This window comes from Phyllostomus hastatus, unplaced genomic scaffold, assembly GCF_019186645.2.
Source record: "Phyllostomus hastatus isolate PE091 unplaced genomic scaffold, TTU_PhHast_1.1 phas_contig_17, whole genome shotgun sequence".
Classification (NCBI taxonomy): Eukaryota; Metazoa; Chordata; class Mammalia; order Chiroptera; family Phyllostomidae; genus Phyllostomus; species Phyllostomus hastatus.
The window spans coordinates 40,266,093-40,290,243 of record NW_025333664.1 but is presented as its reverse complement, the minus strand read 5'-3'; the positions used below and the strand labels follow the sequence as shown (position 1 = coordinate 40,290,243).

General features: G+C 40.9%; 1 protein-coding gene across 1 annotated transcript in view; it reads right to left on the bottom strand.

Annotated features, from left to right (window-relative positions):
• Window positions 1-24,151, bottom strand: part of CFAP61 (cilia and flagella associated protein 61) — a 418,587-nt gene that overhangs the window by 386,890 nt on the left and 7,546 nt on the right. The window contains exon 2 of the mRNA XM_045833360.1: window positions 22,925-23,075. Coding sequence (XP_045689316.1) covers window positions 22,925-23,067 — 143 coding nt within the window. The 5' untranslated portion in view covers window positions 23,068-23,075. The remainder of the gene's footprint in view (window positions 1-22,924; window positions 23,076-24,151) is intronic.

Below are 24,151 nucleotides of genomic sequence, written 5' to 3'. Positions count from 1 at the left end.
ATTTTAATTATGATGTGCCTTGGGGTGAGTCTCTTTGGGTTCCTCTTGATTGGGACTCTCTGTGTTTCCTGGATTTGTGTGACTTTTTCTCTCGTCAAATTAGGGAAGTTCTCCTTCATTACTTGTTCAACCAGGTTTTCGATCCCTTGCTCTTCTTCTTCACCTTCTGGTATCCCTATTATACTGGATATTATTACGTTTCATATTGTCTTGCATTTCTCTTAATCCCTCCTCATTCTTTCTGAGCCTCTTTTCCTTTTCTTGCTCTTTCTGGGTGCTGTTTTCTACCTTGTCCTCCAGCTCGCTAATCCGATCTTCTGCTTCATCAATCCTGCTTTTCATTCCTTCTACTGTGTTCTTCAGTTCAGAAATTGTATTCTTCATTTCCTCTTGACCTTTGTTGAGTGTTTCTATTTCCTTTTTCATGTTTATATAATTTGCAGTGAGACTGATGTAGTTTCCCTCTAATTTCTGAAAGCTCCTTGTGAGTTCATTGAACTTCCTGGTAATCATTGTTTTGAACTCACTATCTGATAGTTGAGTTGCCTCTATTTCATTTAGCATTTTTCCTGAGGCTTCCTCGTTTCCCTTCAGTTGGGGGGTTGTTTCTTTGTTTTCTCATTGTTCGTGGGTTTCTTCTTTGTTCTTCTTGTTTGTTAATTTGAACTGTTCTGATTCCCTGTAATTATGGTGTGAACTTCTGTGGTAGAATTTTTGTGTGTTTCAGTGGTGCAATCTCCTTCGTGTATCCTGGTGTTCACAGCTTCCCCCTACTCTTTTTTCGGATCAGTTGGAGGAGTAAGGCAAAATGGTTTAAAACAGCAAGATAGTATACTGTGATATTTACTTTAGCTGCCAGTAGAGAAGAGATGGGTTATCCTTTGGCTCCTTATAGTGTAGCCGTGATCCTCCACCCCACTATCCACATTTTAGAAAGGATGGAAAGAAGGTAAGACTCTTATGGGGGACGAGAGGATTGTTAGTTGGATCTAGAAAGCTGTGAAGCTGTGGGAGGTCAGCTTCTAAGGTAGGGTTGGACTAAAGATTAGTATATAGGAGTAGTGAGTAAAAGAATAGAGACAACCCCCACAATAGTATAGTTCAGAAAATTGCAAAGTGGGCTAAGATCAGGTAGGGGTATTGAGAAGCATTTAAAATTGTATAGACTAGGTCTTACTAGCAGTAATAGTAAAGTGGCAGTCTTGTGGCAGAATCGATGAGGTCTAGATAACCAAGAATAAAGAGTATAGAACCTTGAGAAGTGTATTAATGGAATGCAGATGAAGGATAGTAACTTATCAACACCTTGTGACTGAGATACCAGGGGAAACCTATCAAATGACAGTATAACCAGCCAAGCAAAGAAGATTATACAGAAAGAAAAAGAATACCAAAATATTATTAAAATAAAAAATGTCGGAAAAGTGAGAAAAAGATAATACAAATTTACAATAACTTGCAAGATTAAAACGAAAGGAAAGAAAAGCAGAAGATGTGGTGCAGGAGAGATAAATTTGGAGTGGAAAGAATATTAGGTTGAATGGAAGAGAAACATAAGGGATTGTGAGATAAAAATAATGAGATTTGAAAAAAAAGTCACATAAAACACAAGATAAAACCAGTCAACGAACAACAGCCAGAGAAACCAATCAAAACCAAACAAAACCAAAAAACAAACAAACAAACAAAAAACCTCTTGTTGGTTTCTAACTGGCCAGACCAGTTTTTCTGATCTTGCTAGCTTCAGCTGGCTGAGGGGCCTTTGAAATGCTTCTCTCTCTCACAACCAGAACTCAGCAAGTCTGTCAGGTACCCGGGGCACTCCCGAAAACACTGGTGCGCGAGAGTCAGTCTTCCCGAGGAAGGTGCGGGAGCCCAGCCGTTTCCAGCTCCGTGTTCCCCGCCGAACGGCTCTCCGACGGAATGTTGGCGTCTTTCCCGGCTCTCCCAGTCGGGCTGGCTGAAAATCTCTGAGCCAACACTGAAGGAATGCACCCAGCCCCTCGTCCCTCCTGGGATCGCAGTGCGAGATTCCCGGATCGCAGCGCGGGATTCCGGCCTCCCTATGGGGCGCGAGCCCAGCACGGCCGACTTGTGCTCTCTACCGATCTGCACTTCCACCGGGCTAGAGATGCCCCTGGTCCTGTCGGCTAGGGGCTCTCACTTCTCGGTCTCTGGGCGGGTTTTCATATTCCCTGGGTGATTTTTTCTCAGTCCAACTGGCCAATCTGTTCCTTCCAGCAACCCCTTCTCCCCTGGAGAGGCTCACCCCCGTATTCGGGGGAGGGAGGGAGCAGCGACTTCCCTCTCCCGGGAGCCCTGGGGCAGAGCCTGGAGCACCGGGCGGGCCTGGGGTCTGCGCACCCCCAGACCCCGCGCTGATCCCTGGGCCCCTTTTGTCCTGTAGCCGTCTCCTTACCGTCTGGATTTCCAGTGAGTGCAATAATTTATGATGTCTTGCTTTCAAAAGTGATTCGGCAACCCAGCCCACTTGCTCTGCCTCTCCACCGATCCGCCAGTTTCCCCCCTCTTCACAGAAGCCCAGAAAAATGCTGCCTAGAGTAAAGCTGCCATCTTCCTCCTCTCGAAATTTTTTAAAAATATATTTTATTGAGTATGCTATTACAGTTGTCCCATTTTCCCCCTTCACTCCCCTCCACTGTGCCCACCCCCTCCCACCCACATTTCTCCCCTTTAGTTCATGTCCATGTGTCATAAGTTCTTCAGCTTCTACATTTCCCATACTCTTCTTGGCCTCCCCCTATTTTCTACCTACCGTCTATGCTACTTATTCTCTGTACCTTTTCCTCCTCTCTCCCCCTCCCACTCCCTTGTTGCTAACCCTCCATGTGATCTCCATTTCTGTGGTTCTATTCCTGTTCTATTTGTTTGCTTAGTTTGCTTTTATTTTAGGTGTAGTGGTTAATAACTGTGAGTTTGCTGTCTTTTTACTGTACATTTTTAATCTTTTTCTTAGATAAGTCTCTTTAATATTTCATATTATAAGGGCTTGGTGATGATGAACTCCTTTAACTTCACCTTATCTGACAAGTGCTTTATCTGCCCTTCCATTCTATATGAAAGCTTTGCTGGATAGAGCAATCTTGGATGTAGGTCCTTGCCTTTCATGACTTGGAATACTTCTCTCCAGCCCCTTCTTGCCTACAAGGTCTCTTGAGAAATCAGCTGAGTCTTATAGGCACTCCTTTGTAGGTGACTGTCCCCTTTTCTCTTGCTGCTTCTAGAATTCTCTCCTTCATTTTAATCTTGGCTAATGGAATTACGATGTGCCTTCATATGTTCCTCCTTGGGTCCAACTTCTTTGGGACTCTCTGAGCTTCCTGGACTTCCTGGAAGTCCATTTCCTTTGCCAGATTGGGGAAGTTCTCCTTTATTATTTGTTCAAATAACTTTTCCATTTGTTGCTCTTCCTCTCCTCCTTCTGGTATCCCTATAACTTGGATGTTGGAATGTTTCAAGATGTCCTGGAGGTTCCTAAGCCTCTCACTTTTTTGAATTCTTATTTCTTCATTCTTTTCTGATTGGATGTTTTTTTCTTTCTTCTGGTCCACTCCATTGATTTGAAACCCAGTTTTCTTTCCATCACTATTGGTTCCCTGTGCATTTTTCTTCATTTCACTTAGTGTAGCTTTCATTTTTTCATGTAATTTTCGACCTTATTCAACCAATTCTGTGAGCATCCTGATCACCAGTGCTTTAAACTGTGCATTTGATAGGTTGGCTATCTCTTAGTCGCTTAAAAGTATTGGCTCTGAGACTTTGATTTGTTCTGTTTGAGCCATTTTTTTTTTTTGTTCTGGTCACACCTGTTATATAGTGAGGGGTGGAGTCTTAGGTGTTCACCAGGGTGGGGCAACCCAGTTGCTGGGTTGTGAAGTTGTATGTGGGGGCGAGGTCAAAGAGGAAACAATGGCGCTTGCTCCACACTCTCTGGGACTTCAGTCCCCTCTGCCACTTCCCACAAGCAGATTGGGCCCTTCTGGTGCTGGCTCCCAGGCAGGTGGGCTTGTGTACATTCTAGGACCCTGTGGGTCTCCCCAACGAACTCTCCTGTGAGGCTGGGAGATTCTCCTGGCACCTCAACCCCCACAGGTGTTTCCAATCGGTGCTTTTAGGCTTTATTTCTAGGCGCTGGGTCCCTGGGTTGTGCAGTCTGTGTCGCTGACCATTTTCTCCTGGTTTATCTGCACGCAAACGTATGACTGGGGACAGCCAGCTGCCTTGTGCGCCTCATTGGGTCTGCTTGTTGCCTCCCACGCTCAGGGTCTGCCAGTGTCCGCCAGCCACCCTTGCACACCTGGAATCCGCCAACTGCCGCCTGCGTCCTGCACGCCCGTTTCTGCCAGCCACCGCTTTTTCCTGCCGAGACCCTTCGACCTCTCTCCATCAGCTTCCGACTCCGCCCCTCTTATTGGTCCGGATGAATGGTTGTGCAACTTCCATACAGTTCAATTCTCTGTTCTGGTTGTTTTTTTGTTTCTAAATTTTTGCTGTCCTTAGTTTTGCTTGTGTGAGGAGGAACAGTGTGTTCACCTATGCCTCCATCTTGGCGGGAAGTAGAGGACGGAAATTTTTTTTTTTTTTACTGAAAATATATAGAACATCAGGTGGTGGCAAGTGCTTTGGAGAAAAAATAAAGGAGAGAGGATGTGTGTGCACAGTGCACTTCCAGGAGAAGGTAGCATTTGAGTTGCAATGGAGAAGCACAGATGTGCATGGGGTGTTGTAGAAAAAAAATAAAGGAAGTCAGTATAGATTGAGGAAGATGAGGTCACAGAAATAAAAAGGGATGGGCTCTGTACCAGATCATGGCAGGGAGATGGCACACCAGTGCAGGGTTTTGAGCAGAAGCACGATAGGATCCAAAATGTCTGAATCATGACACTCTGGCTATTGTGGGAGAAGGTATGGTCAAAGGCTGACATCAAGGCAAAACCAGAGAGATCAGTTAGGGAACTGCTGTAATACTCAAGAAAAAATACTGGTGCCTTGGACTTGGTGGGTAGAAGTGAGCTGGAGAGAAGATGTGAGGTTTTGGATGTGTTCTGAAGGCAAAGCTGACAGCCTTTGCTACTATGGGATATGAAAAAAAGAGCAGAAATGACACCAAGGTTTTGGTCCAAGTAAGAGGAAGGAGGAAGCTGTTGTAGTTACTGAGATAAAGTGTCAGCAGAGTAGTTTGGAGGCAAGTGATGATCATGCTAGGTATGAAGTGCTAATAGGGATCCAAGGGTGACATCCACCAGGAAACTGGAAAAATAAATTTGGAATCTAGGAGATTCTGTCATAAATGTTAGATATTATTTCACATTTAAGTCTTAAATTAACCCAGAATTAATTTTTTTGTATGACATGAATTTGGTATTTACATTTATTCTCTTTTCAGTATGGATAACATATTGTAGAAGCACCATTTTGAATGGTACATCCTTTCCCCACTGGCTTTGTCACCTTGCTGGCTTTGTCATCATCACATTTTCAGATATGTGTTGGTCTGCTTGTGGGACCTCTATCATGGCCCACTGGCCTTTTGTCAATTCCTTCACCATTATCACACCATCCTAATTATGATACCTACCAGAAGTCCTTAGTTGGGCAAGTCTCCTCTTCTTATTTTTCTCATTCAGATTATTCTGACCCTTTGCTTTCCCATATAAATTTTTAACTTTTTTATTTTTTTTATTTGAGAGAAGAGAAAGGAGAGAGAGGGAAAGAGAGAAACATTGCCTGGCTGCCTTCTGAACACACCCCAAGTAGGGACCAAGTCCCACAATCTAGGTATGTACCTCAACTCGGAATCAAACCTGAGAGTTTTCAGTTTATGGGACACTGCCCAACCAATTGAACCATGCCACCCCAAGCCCACATAAAATTTAAAATATTTTTTTAATTTATTGACTTTAGGGAAGAGTGGGAGAGAGAGAAAAAAAAGAAAGAGAAAGACAGAGAGAGGAACATCGATTTACTGTTCTAACTACTTACGCATTCCCTGATTGATCCTGGTATGTGCCCTGACCAGGGATTGAACCTACAACCTTGGCACATCAGGGACAACACTCTAACCAAGTGAGGTACCTGGCCAGGGATCTCATATAAATTTAACATTGTATTATCAATTTCAACAACCAACCCTGTTAGCATTTTGACTAGGAGGAGAATAGACTTCTTTATGATATCCAAGAATATGGTATAACTTCATTTATTTAGGTATTCTTCAATGTACTTCAATAAAGTTTGAAGGACTTCTGGTCAAGATGGCAGTGTAGGCAGACATGGCTTGACTCTTCACACAACCACATCAAAATTACAACTAAAATTTAGAATAACTATCACTCAGAATTACCAGATATTGAGTTGAATGGAAGTCTGACAACTACAGAACTAAACAAACCATATCCATCTGACTGAGCCAGCAAGCTGGTGCCATGTCTGAGACTCAATCAAACTGGCTAACACTGTCTGATCCACCTTGGAGATCCCAAGAGACTCTGCCACACCCAACTTACAGGTCCTCCATGCTGCTTTTCCATATGAATGGATTGTCTTGGCTCATGCTTCACAGCTTCCTAAATCTTCTCAAACAAGCTGGCCTCAGTGAGCCCAAGACCCAGCACTACTAGTAGCCAGCCTAGATTCAGAGCCTGGCTTCACCTGGGAATCTTCAAGTCCAGCACAAATATCAGCCATCTCAGATTGCTTTATAGCTCAGGAAAGACTGCCCAAGCCAAAAACAGGTGAGGACTGGTCTTGACCTGCACCACCCAGAAAACACTATCGCCAGCATACCCAGTGGACAGTTACAGATCACCTCCAAGCACCACCACTCTGCCCCTACACAGCTGATCCTCCATGGAGGGTGGAGGTTGGTGGTCAGTGGTCACAGTCAGTCCTTGCAGCTGACTGCCCTAGGTAAATCTCTCCCATTTATCTGTCAACAGCAAATCAGGCTCAACTATAGAAGAGGGTATACTAAATGGTACACCTCAAGAATCCAGCTAGGATAATAGGGGAGGCTGTGCCACTGGACCCTCCAGGATACATACTACATTACACCACACTACCAAGACATGGACTCAAACCAGCTCTACCTAATACATACAAACACAGAGAAGCTGCCAAAAGAAGAGACAAAGAAAGATGACCCAAATAAAAGAACAGGTCAAAACTCCAGAAAAAGAGTTAAACAAAATGGAGATAAGCAATTTATCAGATGAAGAGTTAAAAAAAAAAAACTGCTTATAAGAATGCTCAAGGAACTTACTGAGGACCTCAACAGCATAAAGAAAAAGAAATGGGACTTCCGGCCAAGATGGAGGCATAGGGAGACACACTGTGCCCCCTCACACACCCACAATAAGGACAACAATTTAGAAACAAAAAAAACAACCAGTACTGACAGAAAATTGAACTGTATGGAAGTCCAACAACCAAGGAGTTAAAATAGACACATTTATCCAGAGAGTTAGGAGGGGCAGAGTCAGGCAGCAGATGGAAAGGGGCTGAGGCAAAAAAAAATCAGTGGCTGGCAGACCCCCAGTGTGCAAGGCAGTGGTGGACGGACCCAGCGAGGTGGCAGATTGCAGAGGGGAGCAGCACACAAGGCAGCTGGCAAACCAGATGCTCCCACATTCATGAGCAGACAAACCAGGCAAAACTGGGGAGCAAGACAGACCATGCAACCCAGGGTTCCAGCACGGGAAAATGAAGCCTCAAAACACCAGTGGAAACACCTGTGGGGGTTGAGGACCTGAGAGAGACTCCGAGCCTCACAGAGAGTTCGTTGGAGAAACCCACAGGGGCACAGAACATACAAAGCCCACCCACCTGGGAATCAGCACCAAAAGGGCCCAGTATGCTTGGGGGAAGCAGCGGAAGGGATTGAAATCCACAAGAGACTGGAGCAAGCACCATTGTTCCCTCTTGGATCCCTGCCACACCTACAACGTCACAACCCAGCAACTGCTTTGACCCGCACTGGTGAACACCAAGATCTCTTCCCCTCACTACGTAACAGACAGAAGAAGGGAGGAGGGGGAGGGGGAGGGGAGGGGAGGGGGAGGGGGAGGGGGGGAGGAGAAAGAAATAAAAAAGAAAGAAAATGGCCCAATTAAAACAGATCAAAGCTCTAGAACAAATACAACTAAGAGATGAACAGATAGCCAATCTATCAGATGCACACTTCAAAGCACTGGTGATCAGGATGCTCACAGAATTGGTTGAATAAGGTCGAAAATTACATGAAAAAATGAAAGCTACACTAAGTGAAATGAAGAAAAATGCACAGGGAACCAATAGTGATGGAAAGAAAACTGGGTTTCAAATCAATGGAGTGGACCAGAAGAAAGAAAAAAACATCCAATCAGAAAAGAATGAAGAAATAAGAATTCAAAAAAAGTGAGAGGCTTAGGAACCTCCAGGACATCTTGAAACATTCCAACATCCAAGTTATAGGGATACCAGAAGGAGGAGAGGAAGAGCAACAAATGGAAAAGTTATTTGAACAAATAATAAAGGAGAACTTCCCCAATCTGGCAAAGGAAATGGACTTCCAGGAAGTCCAGGAAGCTCAGAGAGTCCCAAAGAAGTTGGACCCAAGGAGGAACATATGAAGGCACATCGTAATTCCATTAGCCAAGATTAAAATGAAGGAGAGAATTCTAGAAGCAGCAAGAGAAAAGGGGACAGTTACCTACAAAGGAGTTCCCATGAGATTGTCCGCTGATTTCTCAAAAGAGATCTTGCAGGCAAGAAGGGGCTGGAAAGAAGTATTCCAAGTCATGAAAGGCAAGGACCTACATCCAAGATTGCTCTATCCAGCAAAGCTTTCATATAGAATGGAAGGGCAGATAAAGCACTTGTCAGATAAGGTGAAGTTAAAGGAATTCATCATCACCAAGCCCTTATGATATGAAATGTTAAAGGGACTTATCTAAGAAAAAGAAAATTTTAAAAATGTACAATAAAATGACAGCAAACTCATGACCACACCCAAAACAAAAACAAACTAAGCAAACAAGTAGAACAGGAACAGAACCACCGAAGTAGACATTACATGGATGGTTAGCAACAGGAGAGTGGGAGGAGGAGAGAGGGGGAAAAAGTACAGGGAATAGGTAGCATAAATGGTAGGCAGAAAATAGACGGGGAGGGCAAGAATAGTATGGGAAATGTAGAGGCTAAAGAATTTATGACACATGGACATGAACTAAAGTGGGGGAATGTGGGCAGGAAGGGGTATGCAGGGTGGAGGGGAGTGAAGGGGGGAAATGGGACAACTGCAATAGCATAATCAATAAAATATATTTAAAAAAGAAAAAGAAAACAAGAAGTGTTAGGATAGAAAAGAAACAAAACTTATTTTTTGCAGATGATATATTCTCTATATAGAAAATCTGAAGAAATATGTAAACAAAATATTAGAATTAATACATAAGTTGCTGGCTACTAAGTCACTAAACAAAAGACAATTGCATTTTTGTAGGCTGGCATCGGATGCTTTGAAGTCATTTTAAAACAATATACTATTTAACTCATGCCAAAGAATATAAAATCTCTAAGGGTAAAACTGATGGAATAGCTCCAATTCCCCTATGGGGTAAATTGTCAAACTTTATTTTTTTAATTAAATTAAATTAAAGTATTTAAATTATACTTTATTATGCCACTACAGTTGTCATTTTCCCCCCTTGGTCCCAACACCCAGGACACCCCACTGCTTCAATCAATACCCCTACCACTGTTCATGTCCATGGGTTATGTGTGTAAGTTCTTTGACTACTCCATTTCCTATACTTTAATTTATATCCCCATTGCTGTTGCATAACTACCTATTTGTACTTCTTAAACCCCTTACCTCTTCACCCATTCCTCCCAGCCCCTTCCATCTGGCAACCATCAAAATGTTCTCTGTATCAATTATTCTGTCTCTGTTCCTGTTTGTTTAGTTTTTTAGATCCAATCGTTGATAGATGTGTATTTATTGTCATTTCATTTTCATAGTTTTGATCTTCTCTTTTTTAAATAAGTCCCTTTACCATTTCATATAATAATGGCTTGGTGATGATGGACTCCTTCAGTGTTTTCTTGTCTGGCCCCTTTATCTGCCCTTCAATTCTAAATAATAATTTTCCTGGGTAGAACAATCTTGGTGTAGGTTCCTGTTATCATCACTTTGAATATTTCTCCCCAATCACTCCTAGCCTGCAAAGTTTCTTTTGAGAAATCAGCTGACAGTCTTATGTGAACTCCCCTGTGGGTAGGTAACTACTTTTTTCTTGCTGCTTTTAGAATCCCTTTATCTTTAACCTTTGGCATTTTTATGATGTGTCTTGGTGTGGTCCTCTTTGGGTCCAACTTGTTTGGAACTCTGTGCTTCCTGGACTTGTATGTCTATTTCCTTCATCAAATTAGCAAAATTTTCTTTCATTATTTTTTCAAATAAGTTTTCATCTCTTGTTCCTCCTCTTCTCCTTCTAGCACCCCTATGATTCAGATGTTAGTACATTTAAAGATATCCCAGAGATTCCTAAGTCTATCCTTGCTTTTAATTCTTTCCTCTTCCTGCTGTTCTTTTTTAAATATATTTTATTGATTATGCTATTGCAGTTGTCCCATTCCCCCCCTTCACTCCCCTCCACCCTGCATACCCCTTCCTGCCCACATTCCCCCACTTTAGTTCATGTCCATGTGTCATACTTGTAAGTTCTTTAGCTTCTACATTTCCCATACTATTCTTGCCCTCCCCATCTGTTTTCTGCCTACCATTTATGCTACCTATTCCCTGTACTTTTTCCCCCTCTCTCCTCCTCCCACTCTCCTGTTGCTAACCATCCATGTAATGTCTACTTCGGTGGTTCTGTTCCTGTTCTACTTGTTTGCTTAGTTTGTTTTTTGTTTTGGGTGTGGTCATGAGTTTGCTGTCATTTTATTGTACATTTTTAAAATTTTCTTTTTCTTAGATAAGTCCCTTTAACATTTCATATCATAAGGGCTTGGTGATGATGAATTCCTTTAACTTCACCTTATCTGACAAGTGCTTTATCTGCCCTTCCATTCTATATGAAAGCTTTGCTGGATAGAGCAATCTTGGATGTAGGTCCTTGCCTTTCATGACTTGGAATACTTCTTTCCAGCCCCTTCTTGCCTGCAAGATCTCTTCTGAGAAATCAGCGGACAATCTCATGGGAACTCCTTTGTAGGTAACTGTCTCCTTTTCTCTTGCTGCTTCTAGAATTCTCTCCTTCATTTTAATCTTGGCTAATGGAATTACGATGTGCCTTCATATGTTCCTCCTTGGGTCCAACTTCTTTGGGACTCTCTGAGCTTCCTGGACTTCCTGGAAGTCCATTTCCTTTGCCAGATTGGGGAAGTTCTCCTTTATTATTTGTTCAAATAACTTTTCCATTTGTTGCTCTTCCTCTCCTCCTTCTGGTATCCCTATAACTTGGATGTTGGAATGTTTCAAGATGTCCTGGAGGTTCCTAAGCCTCTCACTTTTTTGAATTATTGTTTCTTCATTCTTTTCTGTTTGGTTGTTTCTTTCTTCCTTCTGGTCCACTCCATTGATTTGAGTCCCAGTTTCCCGCTCATCACTATTGGTTCCTCGTACATTTTTCTTTATTTCACTTGGCATAGCCTTCATTTTTTCATCTAATTTGTGACCAAATTCAAACAATTCTGTGAGCATCCTGATTACCAGTGCTTTGAACTGTGCACCTGATAGGTTGGCTATGTCTTTGCTGCTTAGTTGTATTTTTTCTAGAGCTTTGATCTGTTCTTTCATTTGGCCCATTTTTTTTTTGTCTTGACACACCTGTTATGTAGTGAGGTGCCGAGCCTTAGGTGTTCACCACAGCAGGTCAAAGCATTTACTGGGTTGTGACAGTGTATGTGGGGCAGGGGTGCAAGTGCCACAAAGGCGCTTGCTCCACTCTCTGCTCTATTTCAGTCCCTTTGCCCACTTCCCCCAAGCAATTTGTGCCCTTCTGGTTCTGATTTCCATGTGGTTGGATTTGTGTATGTTCTAGGGCCCTGTGGGTCTCTTCAATGAACTGTCCTGTGAGGCTGGGAGTTCTCCCAGCTCTTCAACCCCCATTGGTGTTTTGAGTCTTTATTTCCCCAAGCTGGTCCCCTGGGTTTTGCTGTCTGTCTCACTCCCAGTTTCACCTGGTTTATCTACACACGAATGTGGGTCCCCTGGTCTACTAACTGCATTGCACCCCACGCCCCTCCACAATCTGCCACCTCACTGGGCCCACCAGCTGCCGCCTTGTGCACCCAGGGTTGGCCAGCCACCGCTTTTCTGCTTCGAGCCCTCTCCATTGTGGTGGCCCAACTCCGCCCCTCCTACTGGTCTGGATGAATGTGTCTACTTTAACTCCTTGGTTGTTGAACTTCCATACAGTTCACTTTTCTGTCAATGCTATTTGTTTTTTTGTTTCTAAACTGTTGTTGTCCTTATTTTGGTTGTGTGTGGAGGCACAGTGTGTCTACCTAAGCCTCCATCTTGGCCGTAAGTCTGTATTCCTGCAGTTCTGATTGAATATTTTTTCCTTCCATGTGTTTCAAATTATTGACTTGATTCTCAGCATCATCTTCTCCACTACTGCTCCCCTGTAGATTTTTCATTATTTCACTTAGTATAACCTTCATTTCTTCCTTTTTGTTGATGCCATACTCAGTGAGTTCCTTGAGCATCCTGATTACCAGTGTTTTGAACTCTGCATCTGATATATTGGTTATCTGTTTCATTTAGTTATTTTTCTGGGGTTTGTTCTGTTCTTTCATTTCTTTGTCTCCTCAATTTGGCAGCATCACTCTGTTTGTTTGTGTGTATTAGTTAGTGCTGCTTTTCTCCCTGTCTTAGTAGCATGGCCTATTGTAGGAAATGCACTTGTACATTATGTGGGGCAGAGCCTTGGGCAACTGCCAGGGCAGGGCAACCCACTTCACTTCCTGTGGCTCTGTGTGAGGGAAGGCTCAGAGAGAGGACAATACTGCTTCTTCGCTTCTGGAGGTTTGCCCAGCACTCACCCCATTTCCAGTCACTTCACCCCCTTCCCATATGTGACTGGCACCCTTTCAACTGTTGCCCTGGTGGTTAATCCCAGAGTGGGTGAGTTTGCATACTTTCTAAGTACATGTGGGCCCTTTAAATGGACTCTCCTAATAATTTGGCCATTTCTTCCACAGCACCTACCCCCAGTGGTTTTTCCAGCCAGAAGTTACGCAGATTTCTCTTCCTGGCACTGGAACTCCAGGCTGTGGTCTGGCCTGAGGCTGGAATCACTTGCTTCCAAGGTATCCTTCCCAATTTTTATCCACTACAGGTGAATGTGGGACCACTGGTTCTACCACTGCGGCTGCCTCTCTGCACAACACCAGATCTCTGCACCTCTCCACCTGTCTCTGCAACTCTGTCTCTCCTACCCATCTGGATGAATGTGGCTTCTTTAAATCCTTGATTGTCAACACTTTCATGCAGTTTGATTTTCTAATGGCTCTGGGTGTTATTTGTTTTGAGATGTAGTTGTAATTCCTTCTGTGCTTTGGTAATGAGGTAAACCATGTGTACTTACACCTTCATCTTGACAGAGGTTGTTGACCCATATTATTTATAATGACATTTAAAATGTTTCAGACATATGGGTGTTTATCTTTTTGTTACTGATTTCCAACTCCATTGCATTGTGGCCAAAGAATGTATAATGTCAACTGCTGAAATTTCTTGAGACTGTTTTACAGCCTAAAAGGAAGTCAATTTCTATATGTTTCCATGTATAATTGACAAGATTATGTATTCTCTAGTATTGGGTGCAATATTCTACATTTGCCTATTAGATCACATTCTTTGTGTTCTTGTTGAAATCTTTTAAATCATAACTGATTTTGAGTTTATTTGATCTTCCATTTATTCAGAGAAGTATATTAAAATCTCCAATTATGATGGTGGATATGTCTATTTCATCTTTTGGTTCTATTAATTTTTGCTTTATTTTAGGACTGTGTTATTACGCACATACCGGTTCAAAGCTGTGACACCTCTCTCATGATCTAAACCCTCTTTATCTGCTGTGATGTCTTTGCCCTAAAGTATATTTTGTATAATGTTTGTATAACAATACTAGGTTTTTCTAAATGAAATTTTGTCTGGCATATATATTTTTTCCCAGTACCTTGACTTTAAATACCTACATGCCTTTTTATCTTAGTTAGCTCTCCTATATAAAATATGACTTTTTGTTTTGTTCTGTTTTCAGTCAATCTAGCGATCTTTATCATTTAACTAAAGATTTTTTTCCCAAATACATTGATTATAATTACCGATACAGTTGAATTTTTTTCCTATCCTCCCATTATGTGATTCTCATGCCAACATTTTCTGTTTCTTTTTGTATTCTTCAGTCTTGTCTTCTCTTAGATTCAGGGTTTGTTTCATTTATTTTTTTAAATATATTTTATTCATTATGCTATTACAGTTGTTCCATTCCTCCCTTCACTCCCCTCACCCTGCACACCCTCTCCCAAACACATCCCCCCACTTTAGTTCATGTCCATGTGTCCTACTTATAAGTTCTTTAGCTTCTACATTTCCCATACTTCCTACCTATTTATCTACCTACCATCCATGCTACTTATTCCCGGTAATTTCCCCCCTCTCTCCTCCTCCCACTCCCCTGTTGTTCACCTTCCATGTGATCTCCATTTCTGTGGTTCTATTCCTGTTCTAGTTTTTGTTTTAGGTGTGGTTGTTAATAACTGTGAGTTTGCTGTTATTTTACTGTTCATGTTTTTTATCTTCCTTTTCTTATATAAGTCTCTTTAACATTTCATATCATAAGAGCTTGGTGATGATGTACTCCTTTAACTTCACCTTATCAGAAAAGTGCTTTATCTGCCCTTCCATTCTAAATGAAGACTTTGCTGGATACAGCAATCTTGGATGGAGGTCCTTGGCTTTCACGACTTCGAATACTTCTTTCCAGCCCCTTCTTGCCTGCAAGGTATGTTTAGACAAATCAGCTGACAGTCTGATGGGAACTCCTTTGTAGTTGACTGTCCCCTTATCTCTTGCTGCTTCTAGAATTCTCTCCTTCATTTTAATCTTAGCTAAGGTAATTATGATGTGCCTTGGTGTGTTCCTCCTTGAGTCCACCTTTTTTGGGACTTCTTTGAGCTTCCTGGACTTCCTGGAAGTCTATTTCCTTTGCCAGAATAGTAAAGTTCTCCTTTATTATTTGTTCAAATAACTTTTTCATTTGTTGCTCTTCCTCTTCCCCTTCTGGTACCCCTATAATTCGGATGTTGGAACATTTAAAGATGTCCTGGAGGTTTCTAAGCTCTCCTCATTTTTTTGAATTCTTGTTTCTTCATTCTTTTCTGTTTGGTTGTTTCTTTCTTCCTTCTGGTCCACTCCATTGAGTCCAAGTTCCCCACCCATCACTATTGATTCCCTGTGCATTTTCCTAAATTTCACTTAGTGTAGCCTTCATTTTTTTAATCTAATTTGTAACTGATTCTGTGAGAATCTTGATTACCAGTGCTTTGAAGTGTGCATCTGATAGGTTTGCTATATCTTCGTCACTTAGATGAATACAAATACAAATTTGTTCTAGAGCTTTGATCTGTTCTTTCATTTGGGCCATTCTTTTGTTTTTTTGTCTCGACGTGCCTGTTACGTAGTGAGGGGCAAATACTTATGTGTTCACCAGGATGGGGCAACCCAGGTCGATGCATTCTGATGCTGTTTATGGAGGACGGGTCCAAGAGGGAACAATGGTGCTTGCTCCAGTCTGCTGGATCTCAATCCCTTCCACTGCTTCCCCCAAGGAAACTGGGCCCTTCTGCTGCTGATTTCCATGTGGGTGGGCTTGTGTAAGTTCTAGGACCCTGTGGTTCTCTTTAATGAACTCTCCTGTGAGGCTTGGAGTTTCTTCTGGCACCTCAACACACACAGGTGTTTTCAATTAGTGTTTTGAGGCTTTATTTCCCTGAGCTGGGACCTTTGGCTGTGCTATTTTGTTCCCCAGTTTCACCTGGTTTATCTGTGTGCAAATGTGGGACTGCCTGGTCTGCCAGAAGCCTTCCATGCTGCGCCTCTCCACAATCTGCCGCCGTTGCCTGTTGACACCCTGCACCCAATGTCAGCCAGCCAATGCTTTTTATGCTGTGACCCCTCTCTGCCCTGCCACCTGACTCCACCCCTCCTACCGGTCTGCATGAATGTGTCTATTTTAACTCCTTGGTTGTCTGACTTCCATACAGTTCAATTTTCTGTCAGTACTGGTTGTTTTTTGTTTCTAAATCATTGTCCTTATTTTGGTGGTGTGAGGAGGCACAGTGTGTCTACCTATGCCTCCATCTTGGCCAGAAGTCCCAGATTCAGGGTTTGTTTTAAATTTCTTATTCCATCTCCCTCTATAAATCAGAAGTGATACTCTCAGTGCTTATCCTTTTAATGATTGTCCAGCCACATAACATATATTCCTAACAAAGTCTTTAACCTCTGCTCCAGTTACCACATGATGTGTAAAAATCATTCAAGCTTAGTGGCTAAAAGTAATTCATTATTATCTCTCATGGTTCTTGGATTGAGGGGGTCCAACTGAGCAGTCTTTGCTTGGGGTCTCTGAATGGGATAGCAGTCAAATTGTGGCCATGGTAGGAGTCACTTCAATGTCTTCAGTATCTAAAATGGCTCATTAACATGGCTAACAGTTGATGTTCGTTTTCAGCTGGGAGCTCAGCTGAAGAGGTCCACAAGAAGCACCTGCATGTAGCCACATGACTGGAGTGCTTAACAATAGGACATTTGGGTTCTGAGAAGGAGCATTTCAGGAGGCTCATTGGAAGTTGCAAGACTTCTTAAGATCTAGATTTAAAATTACAGGGCATCACTTCTGCAGGTGTCTATTGGTTACACAGGGCCAGCCCTGATTTAGTGTGAGAAAGGCATATACAAAAATATAAATGCAGGGTATGTGGTTCACAGGAGAGAGGAAAGATACCTTTGTGTATTAGCTACCACATCCTCCCCCTGAGTAACACAGGGTTGGCCAAAAAAATCCATTACATTGTTCCATACAATGGCTCTAGTAGTGTTTAGTCGTCTTTAACTTCATTTGAAACTATTTTGTTAGATTGTATTGTGACAGCTGTCTTATCAGTGCACATTAAAAGAAACTTATCAAAACTGGTAAATTTTTATGCAGCCATTTTAATATTGAAGATGGAAGAAGACATGTAACATTTTCAGTGTATTATGCTTTGTTATTTCAAGAAATGTAAAAATGCAACGGAAACATATAGAAAGATTTGTGCAGTGTATAGAGAAGGTGCTGTGACTGATCAAACATGTCAAAAGTGGCTTGCAAAAGTTTGTTGGTACTATCGACATTTTGGCCAGATTATTCTTTGCTGTGGAGCTGTCTTATGCATTGGAGGAAGTTTAGCAACATCCCTGGCCTCCATCCACTAGATGCCAATAGCAGGAAATAGCCAACATACTCAAAATATCCAAATCAATAAAGTTATTGGTGAAAATGAAAACTATGTTTCATTTTACAGAAAAAAAATGTAACGGATTTTTTGGCCAACCCAATACCTTAATAGTACATTCATTATAAACATGTGCCTTCCAGTTTATATGCAACTGTCCTGAATTTTATCTAAGTCATTTATATCTCATAACTTATTTAGATTCAGTTTTTATATTAAATTAGTTATTACTGTTATTACTTTATACTAATTATATTTACCCACATATTTGCTCATATTTTTATTTACTTTCCTTCTTCTATCTTGGGCTTTCCAGCAGAAATATTGTTCCTTCTGCCTATAGTATATTCTGAGGCATTTCCTTTATTCAGTCTATTGATAAACTAACTCACTTTTTGTCTGAAAATGCATTCATTTCCTCCTCGGTATTAAAAACTTGTTTCACTGTGTATATATCATTTAGGTTGATATCAGTTTCCAAAATTAAAGATAGTTCACTATTGTCATACTACCATAGTTGCTAGTGAGAAATTATCTGTTAATCCAATCTTCAGTACTTTGCAGATAATTTGTCTTTATTTTTTCTGTTTATTTTTCAGATGTCTTTAGCTTTGATGTTTTGCTGTTTTATTACAATTTCCTTAGTTTTTGATTTCTCTGTGCATTCATCTCATTTAGGATTCACTGAGTTTTCTGGATCAAAGAATTGATGCTTTTAAACAATTCTGCAATGTTCTCAACCATTATTTCTTCAAATATTGAGTGTTCCACCTCATTATATCTCCTTCTGAAGTCTCTTAGTGGTTTTTTTTTTATCCTCACCTCAGAACGTGCTCACTTTTTTTTTAAGAGAGAGGGTAAGGAAGGGAGAGAGGGAGAGAAACATCAATGTGAGAAACCTTGCACTCACTCCAACCTGCAACCGAATCCACAACCTAGGCATGTGCTCTGACCAGGAATTCAACTGTCACAGGATGATGCTCCAACCAACTAAGCTATACTGGTCAGGGAAAAGTCTATTAGTCTTAGTTGTTAAATGGCCTACTCACAATTTTTTGTCCCATTGTGCTGAATTCTGGATAATTTATTGGTATTAATCATCACCTCACTACTTATGTCTTCAACTGTGTCTATTATGCTTCAACTGTGTCTATTATGCTGTGGCCCATCCACCAAACTTTTCATTTTGACTATGCAGGGGTTGGCAAAAGTAGGTTTACAGTTGTTCATATGGAAAAAAAAATGCAGGTTATGATTATTACAGTAGCTTTATTAACTCAAAAGAATAAACTGTCTTTTACAAACTCACAACTATAAACCTACTAGTGTCCATCCTGTATTTTCATTTCAGATGATCTATTTGAATTTTTTCAAACCTCATTATTCATTTATATGATCTTTTAAGAGTTATCTTTTCACTTTAAACACAGTAAGCAGGACTTTCGGCCAAGATGGAGGCATAGGTAGACACACTGTGCCTCCTTGCACAACCAAAAGAAGGATGACAACAAATTTTAAAACAAAAATCCAAAACTGACAGAAAATGGAACTGTATGGAAATCCAACAACCAAAGAGTTAAAGAAGAAACATGCATCCAGACCAGCAGGAGGCAGGGAGATGGGCAGCTGAGTGGAGAGGACTCGAGGCAAGGCAGTGGCTAGAAGACTGGGGCTGGCAAGGTGGTACCTGGCAGAGCTGGTGGTCCCACATTCATGTGTAGATAAACCAGGAGAAACAACTAGGGAGCGAGACAGACTGCATAACCCAGGGTTCCAGTACAGGAAAATAAAGCCTCAAAGCCTCTGACTATAGACATTTGTGGGGGGTGAGGTGGCAGGAGAAACTCCCAGCCTCAAGGAAGAGTTCGTTGGAGAGACCCACAGGGTCCTAGAATGTACCCAAATGCACCCACCCAGGAATCAGCACCAGAAGGGCCAATTTGATTGTGGACAGCAGGGGAAATGACTAAAAACTGGCAGAGCTCAGGGCAAGCAGCACTGTTCCCTCTCAGAGCCCTCTCCCACATACAGTGTCACAAGGCAGTGACGTGGGTTGCCTTGTCCTGGTTAACATCTAAGGCTCCACCCCTTATTATGTAACAGGTGCACTGAGACCCAGCCACCCCAAAAAATGGCCCAAACGAAAGAACAGTTCAATGCTCCAGAAAAAATACAACTAAATGATGAAGAGACTGCCAACCTATCAGATGCACAGTTCAAAATGCTGGTTATCAGGATGCTCCAGGAACTCACGGGGTACTTCAACAGCATAAAAAACACACAGGGAGCAATGAAGGTTGCATTATGTGAAATAAAGAAAAGTCTGCAGGGAACCAACAGTGATGAGTAGGAAACCAGGACTCAAATCAACGGTTTAGACCAAAGGAAGAAGAAACACTCTGCCAGAACAGAATGAAGAAACAAGAATTCAAAAAAATGAGGAGAGGCTTAGGTACCTCCAGGACATCTTTAAACATTCTACCATCCAAATCATAGGGGTGCCAAAAGAAGAAGTGGAAGAGCAAGAAATTGAAAACTTATTTGAAAAAATAACGAAGGGGAACTTCCCCAATCTGGCAAAGGAAATAGACTTTCAGGAAGTCCATGAAACTCAGGGAGTCCCAAAGAAGTTGGAACCAGGGAAGAACACACCAAGGCATATCATAATTACACTAGCCAAGATTAAAATTAAGGAGAGAATCCTAGAAACAAGAGAAAAGGAGACAGTTACCTACAAAGGAGTGCCTATAAGACTGTGAGCTGATTTCTCAAAAGAAACCTTGCAGGCAATAAGGGGATGGAAGGAAGTATTCCAAGTCATGAAACCCAAGGACCTCCATCCAAGATTACCCTAGCAAAGCTATCCCCCAGCAAAGCTATCATTGAGAAGGGAAGGGAAGATAAAGCACTTCTCTGATAAGGTGAAGTTAAAGGAGTTCATCATCACCCAACCATTATGATATGAAATGTTAAAGGGACTTACCTAAGAAAAAGAAGATCAAGAATATGAATAGTGAAATGACAACAAACTCACAGCTATTAACAACCAAATCTAAAAAAAAAAAAAAGAGAGGGAGAGAAAAACCAAACACTAAGCAAACAACCAGAACAGGAACAGAATCACAGAAATGGAGATCACATGGAGGGTTATTAGTGGGGGAGTAGGAAAGGGAGAGATGGGTAAAAGGTACAGAGAATAAGTGGCATATATGGTAGGTAAAAAATAGACAGGCGGAGGTTAAGAATAGTATAGGAAATGTAGAAGCCAAAGAACTTATATGTATGAGCCATGGACATGAACTAAAGTGTTAGGGAATGTGGGTGGGAGGGGGTGTGTAGGGCAGAGGGGAGTAAAGGGGGGAAAATGTGACAATAGCAATAGCATAATCAATAAAGTATATATTTTAAAAAACTAGAAAGGCAAAAAAAAAGGACCAGAACTTATTTAAGAAACTTATTTAAGATAAAGAAGATGATCAAAACTATGGACAATAAAATGGTAATAAATACTAAAAATATATAAATAAACATAGTAAACATAGTTATTTTACATTCTTTGACTTAATGTGTATCTGAAGCCTTTGAGAATCTGACTCTGATGGATATTTTGTTTTTGGTTCTCAATAATGGTGTATGTTTGCTTGTATATTTGTGTTTTTTTCTTTTTTTATTGTTGTTCAAGTACAGTTGTCTCCATTTTACCCCCACCACACATCCCCAACTCCAGCCATCCCCACTTCCAACCCTCAATCCTACCTGCCTTTGGCTTTGTCCATGTGTCCTTTATACATGTTCCTTGACATCCCTTCCCTCTTTCTCTCCCATTATCCCATCCCACCTCCCCTCTGGTTACTGTCAGTTTGTTCTTAATTTCAATGTCTCTGGTAATATTTTGCTTGCTTGTTTGTTTTGTTGACTAGGTTCCATTTATAGGTGAGATCATATGGTTATATTAGTGATTTTTGACTGAGCTCATGTTCCTTGGAACTTATTCTGTATTATTTATAGTTTGAGTTGAAGATCTATCCTTTCTGACCTTACCTGTATTTATGTCAGCCAGTCTCTGGACATACATTGGTAAACTAACTGTTTTTGTTTGTCTGAAAATGCAGTCATTATTTGGAATGTTTTGAAGCTTTTGGGGACCACAGATATAATTAACATAGACATCAAGTCAATACATGCCTATGAATTCTTGGGGGAGGCTTCATTCCATGAGGAGGTTGAAACAGACTAGTTTGCTTACTCTCCACTTTTACCTAGTGAGCTTACATCTCATTCATCTTAACAATGAATGACCCAGTTTTATGCAAAAGAATCTAATATTTCCATTTGTAGGTGAAAGAAATATTTGTATTCTGTTCTTTGCAACACTGTCAAAACAGAAACATAGAGTTTCTAGAATATAGCAAAAATACTCAAGGAGGAAGTGTTATTGAGACCTGATATTCTCAAGTTTCTGATTTTATGCTGATAATCTCTGTACAGTCCTTAACATGTGTGTATCAACATATTGTTTCTATCCAGAGGACATCATTAAGGTATTTGATCTACCATAATGCCAAAAATCAAATTATTTCACTGGTATACACTTTAAAGTATTTTATCCATATTGTCCTACTGTTCTCCAACAAAATTGTGCCAATTTACATTATACTCATCAGTGAGCTGATCAAAAACTACATATTTTAATGTCTTAGGCTGGCCTTAAATGTTTCAACTATATTTAATATGAAGCTTTATGAAATCCAAAATATTCAGTTATTTATCTTCTTCAATAAAAATAATGAGGAAAGATTATAGGATATTTATACTCTGGTATCCAAAAGAGCAAAAGAGGGAGGAAAAAAGGTTTTTTAAAAAGATCTATGCATATTTTGAAATTTAGAAGAACATTTTAACAGCAGTGGCTAAGTGCATGTCTAGGCTTTGTCACTTACTAACTGCTTGACCTTGGTAGGCCTCTATTTTCTCATCTTTAAGATGGACATGTATGGCTACCTCACAGAAGCATCAGAGTATTAAATAAGATGATGTTGGCAAAGCAGAGCCTGATAGAAAATGAATTCTTAAAACTGGTAGCTAACATTATTAACTTGCCCCACGTGACTCTACTAGTGGATGGGACAGTCGAGATTTGAACCCAAGTTTGCCTGAATCCAAAACCCCTGAGAAACCCTTCCAACTTGTATATTGTTACGGAACCTAGAGAATGGTTGTTATCAAAGATCTTCTGCTCAGTAGGGCAGATCTTGCTGCCCATTTCTTCTCCATAAGCCAGATATTCTTGCTGTCCTTTTGTTCTCCATAAGCCCCATGGGGACAAAGGAGTGAGGAAGTGGATTTCCATCCCAATGTGTGATAAAACTGATAAAATATAGTTAAGCTTACTTAGCTATATACTTACAGAAGATAGATGATATTAAGCCTCCCAAACAGCTTCTGGGTAAATTTTCTAATGAGATTTTGGATACAGTAAATATCCTGTGACTCTGTTCTTCGGCAATAAACAACTTCTACCTTTCCTCTTGGAGAAGTGAGTATTGACATTTTTTATCCTGTCCCAAAAAGAAAGAAAACAGCTTACTGTTAACCTGAGATGACAAAGCCAGTCCAGTTATATTCCTTTAAAAATTGACCATTAATTCAATTTCCATATGGCAGAATGAACATAGTATTAGGTCTCTGGTGGGACATATTTTCCCTTGGGGGTAGGTTGTGACAGCTGTCACCGCAAACCAGGTAACATGTTTCTCTCCTGGAGAGTGCTGTTTCTGTCTAGAAATTTTTGCACCCATATTGTTTCCAACAAAGCTGCTTTAAAGTATTCTAACAATATGCTTGAAAAACATTGAAAGGAATTATTTACTGATTCAGAGTCCTCTTATATTTAATTAGTCACCAATGAATATGGTCAAGAGTTACAGAGGAATACTGACAGCAGCTGCCCAGATCCCAAATAAAGTTCCTGGAGTCCTGAAGGGCAGCAGTCCTGAGAGATAGTCTGAGACAAAACACTCTTTAGTCAAACAAATGTAGGAATGCTACTTGCAATAGCAGTCCTGATGGACCATCATGTCCATTAAAATCTTTGAGAAGTTCCTTAAGAAAGTATCTGCTTTCTTTGTATAACCAAGACTTTCTCATGCCTTTTCTGAGGAAAATCTCGGATGACCACAACTGTGGAGTGCCTAATTTTCAGAAAGACACTTTGGAGAATGTTCTTAACAGGAACAATAGGTCACAAAATGATTTCAATCTCCCTCTCTGTCTGTTGTTCCTTATCCTCTTTACTCCCTCTCTTCCTTCCTTTTTCTCCTTTCCTTTTTCCTAGGGAAAAACATTTTATTATATACCAGCCAATAAGCTCAAAAACAGGCAAATTAATATTTCATCATGATACTGACTGTAAGAACAGTTTGGAACATCTCCCCATCCTGGAAGGCTGCCTTCTTCCCCAATTTGCCCCTCCAAAGGTAACTATTATTCTGACTTCTATCTCATAGGTGATCTTTGCTAATTTTTAAACATCACATAAATGGAATAATACAGTGTGTATAGTTCTCTTTCAAAACAATGGATCTTTTTTGGCTTGTTATTTACCTATATTCTTGCATTTTGTGAAAGTTACAAA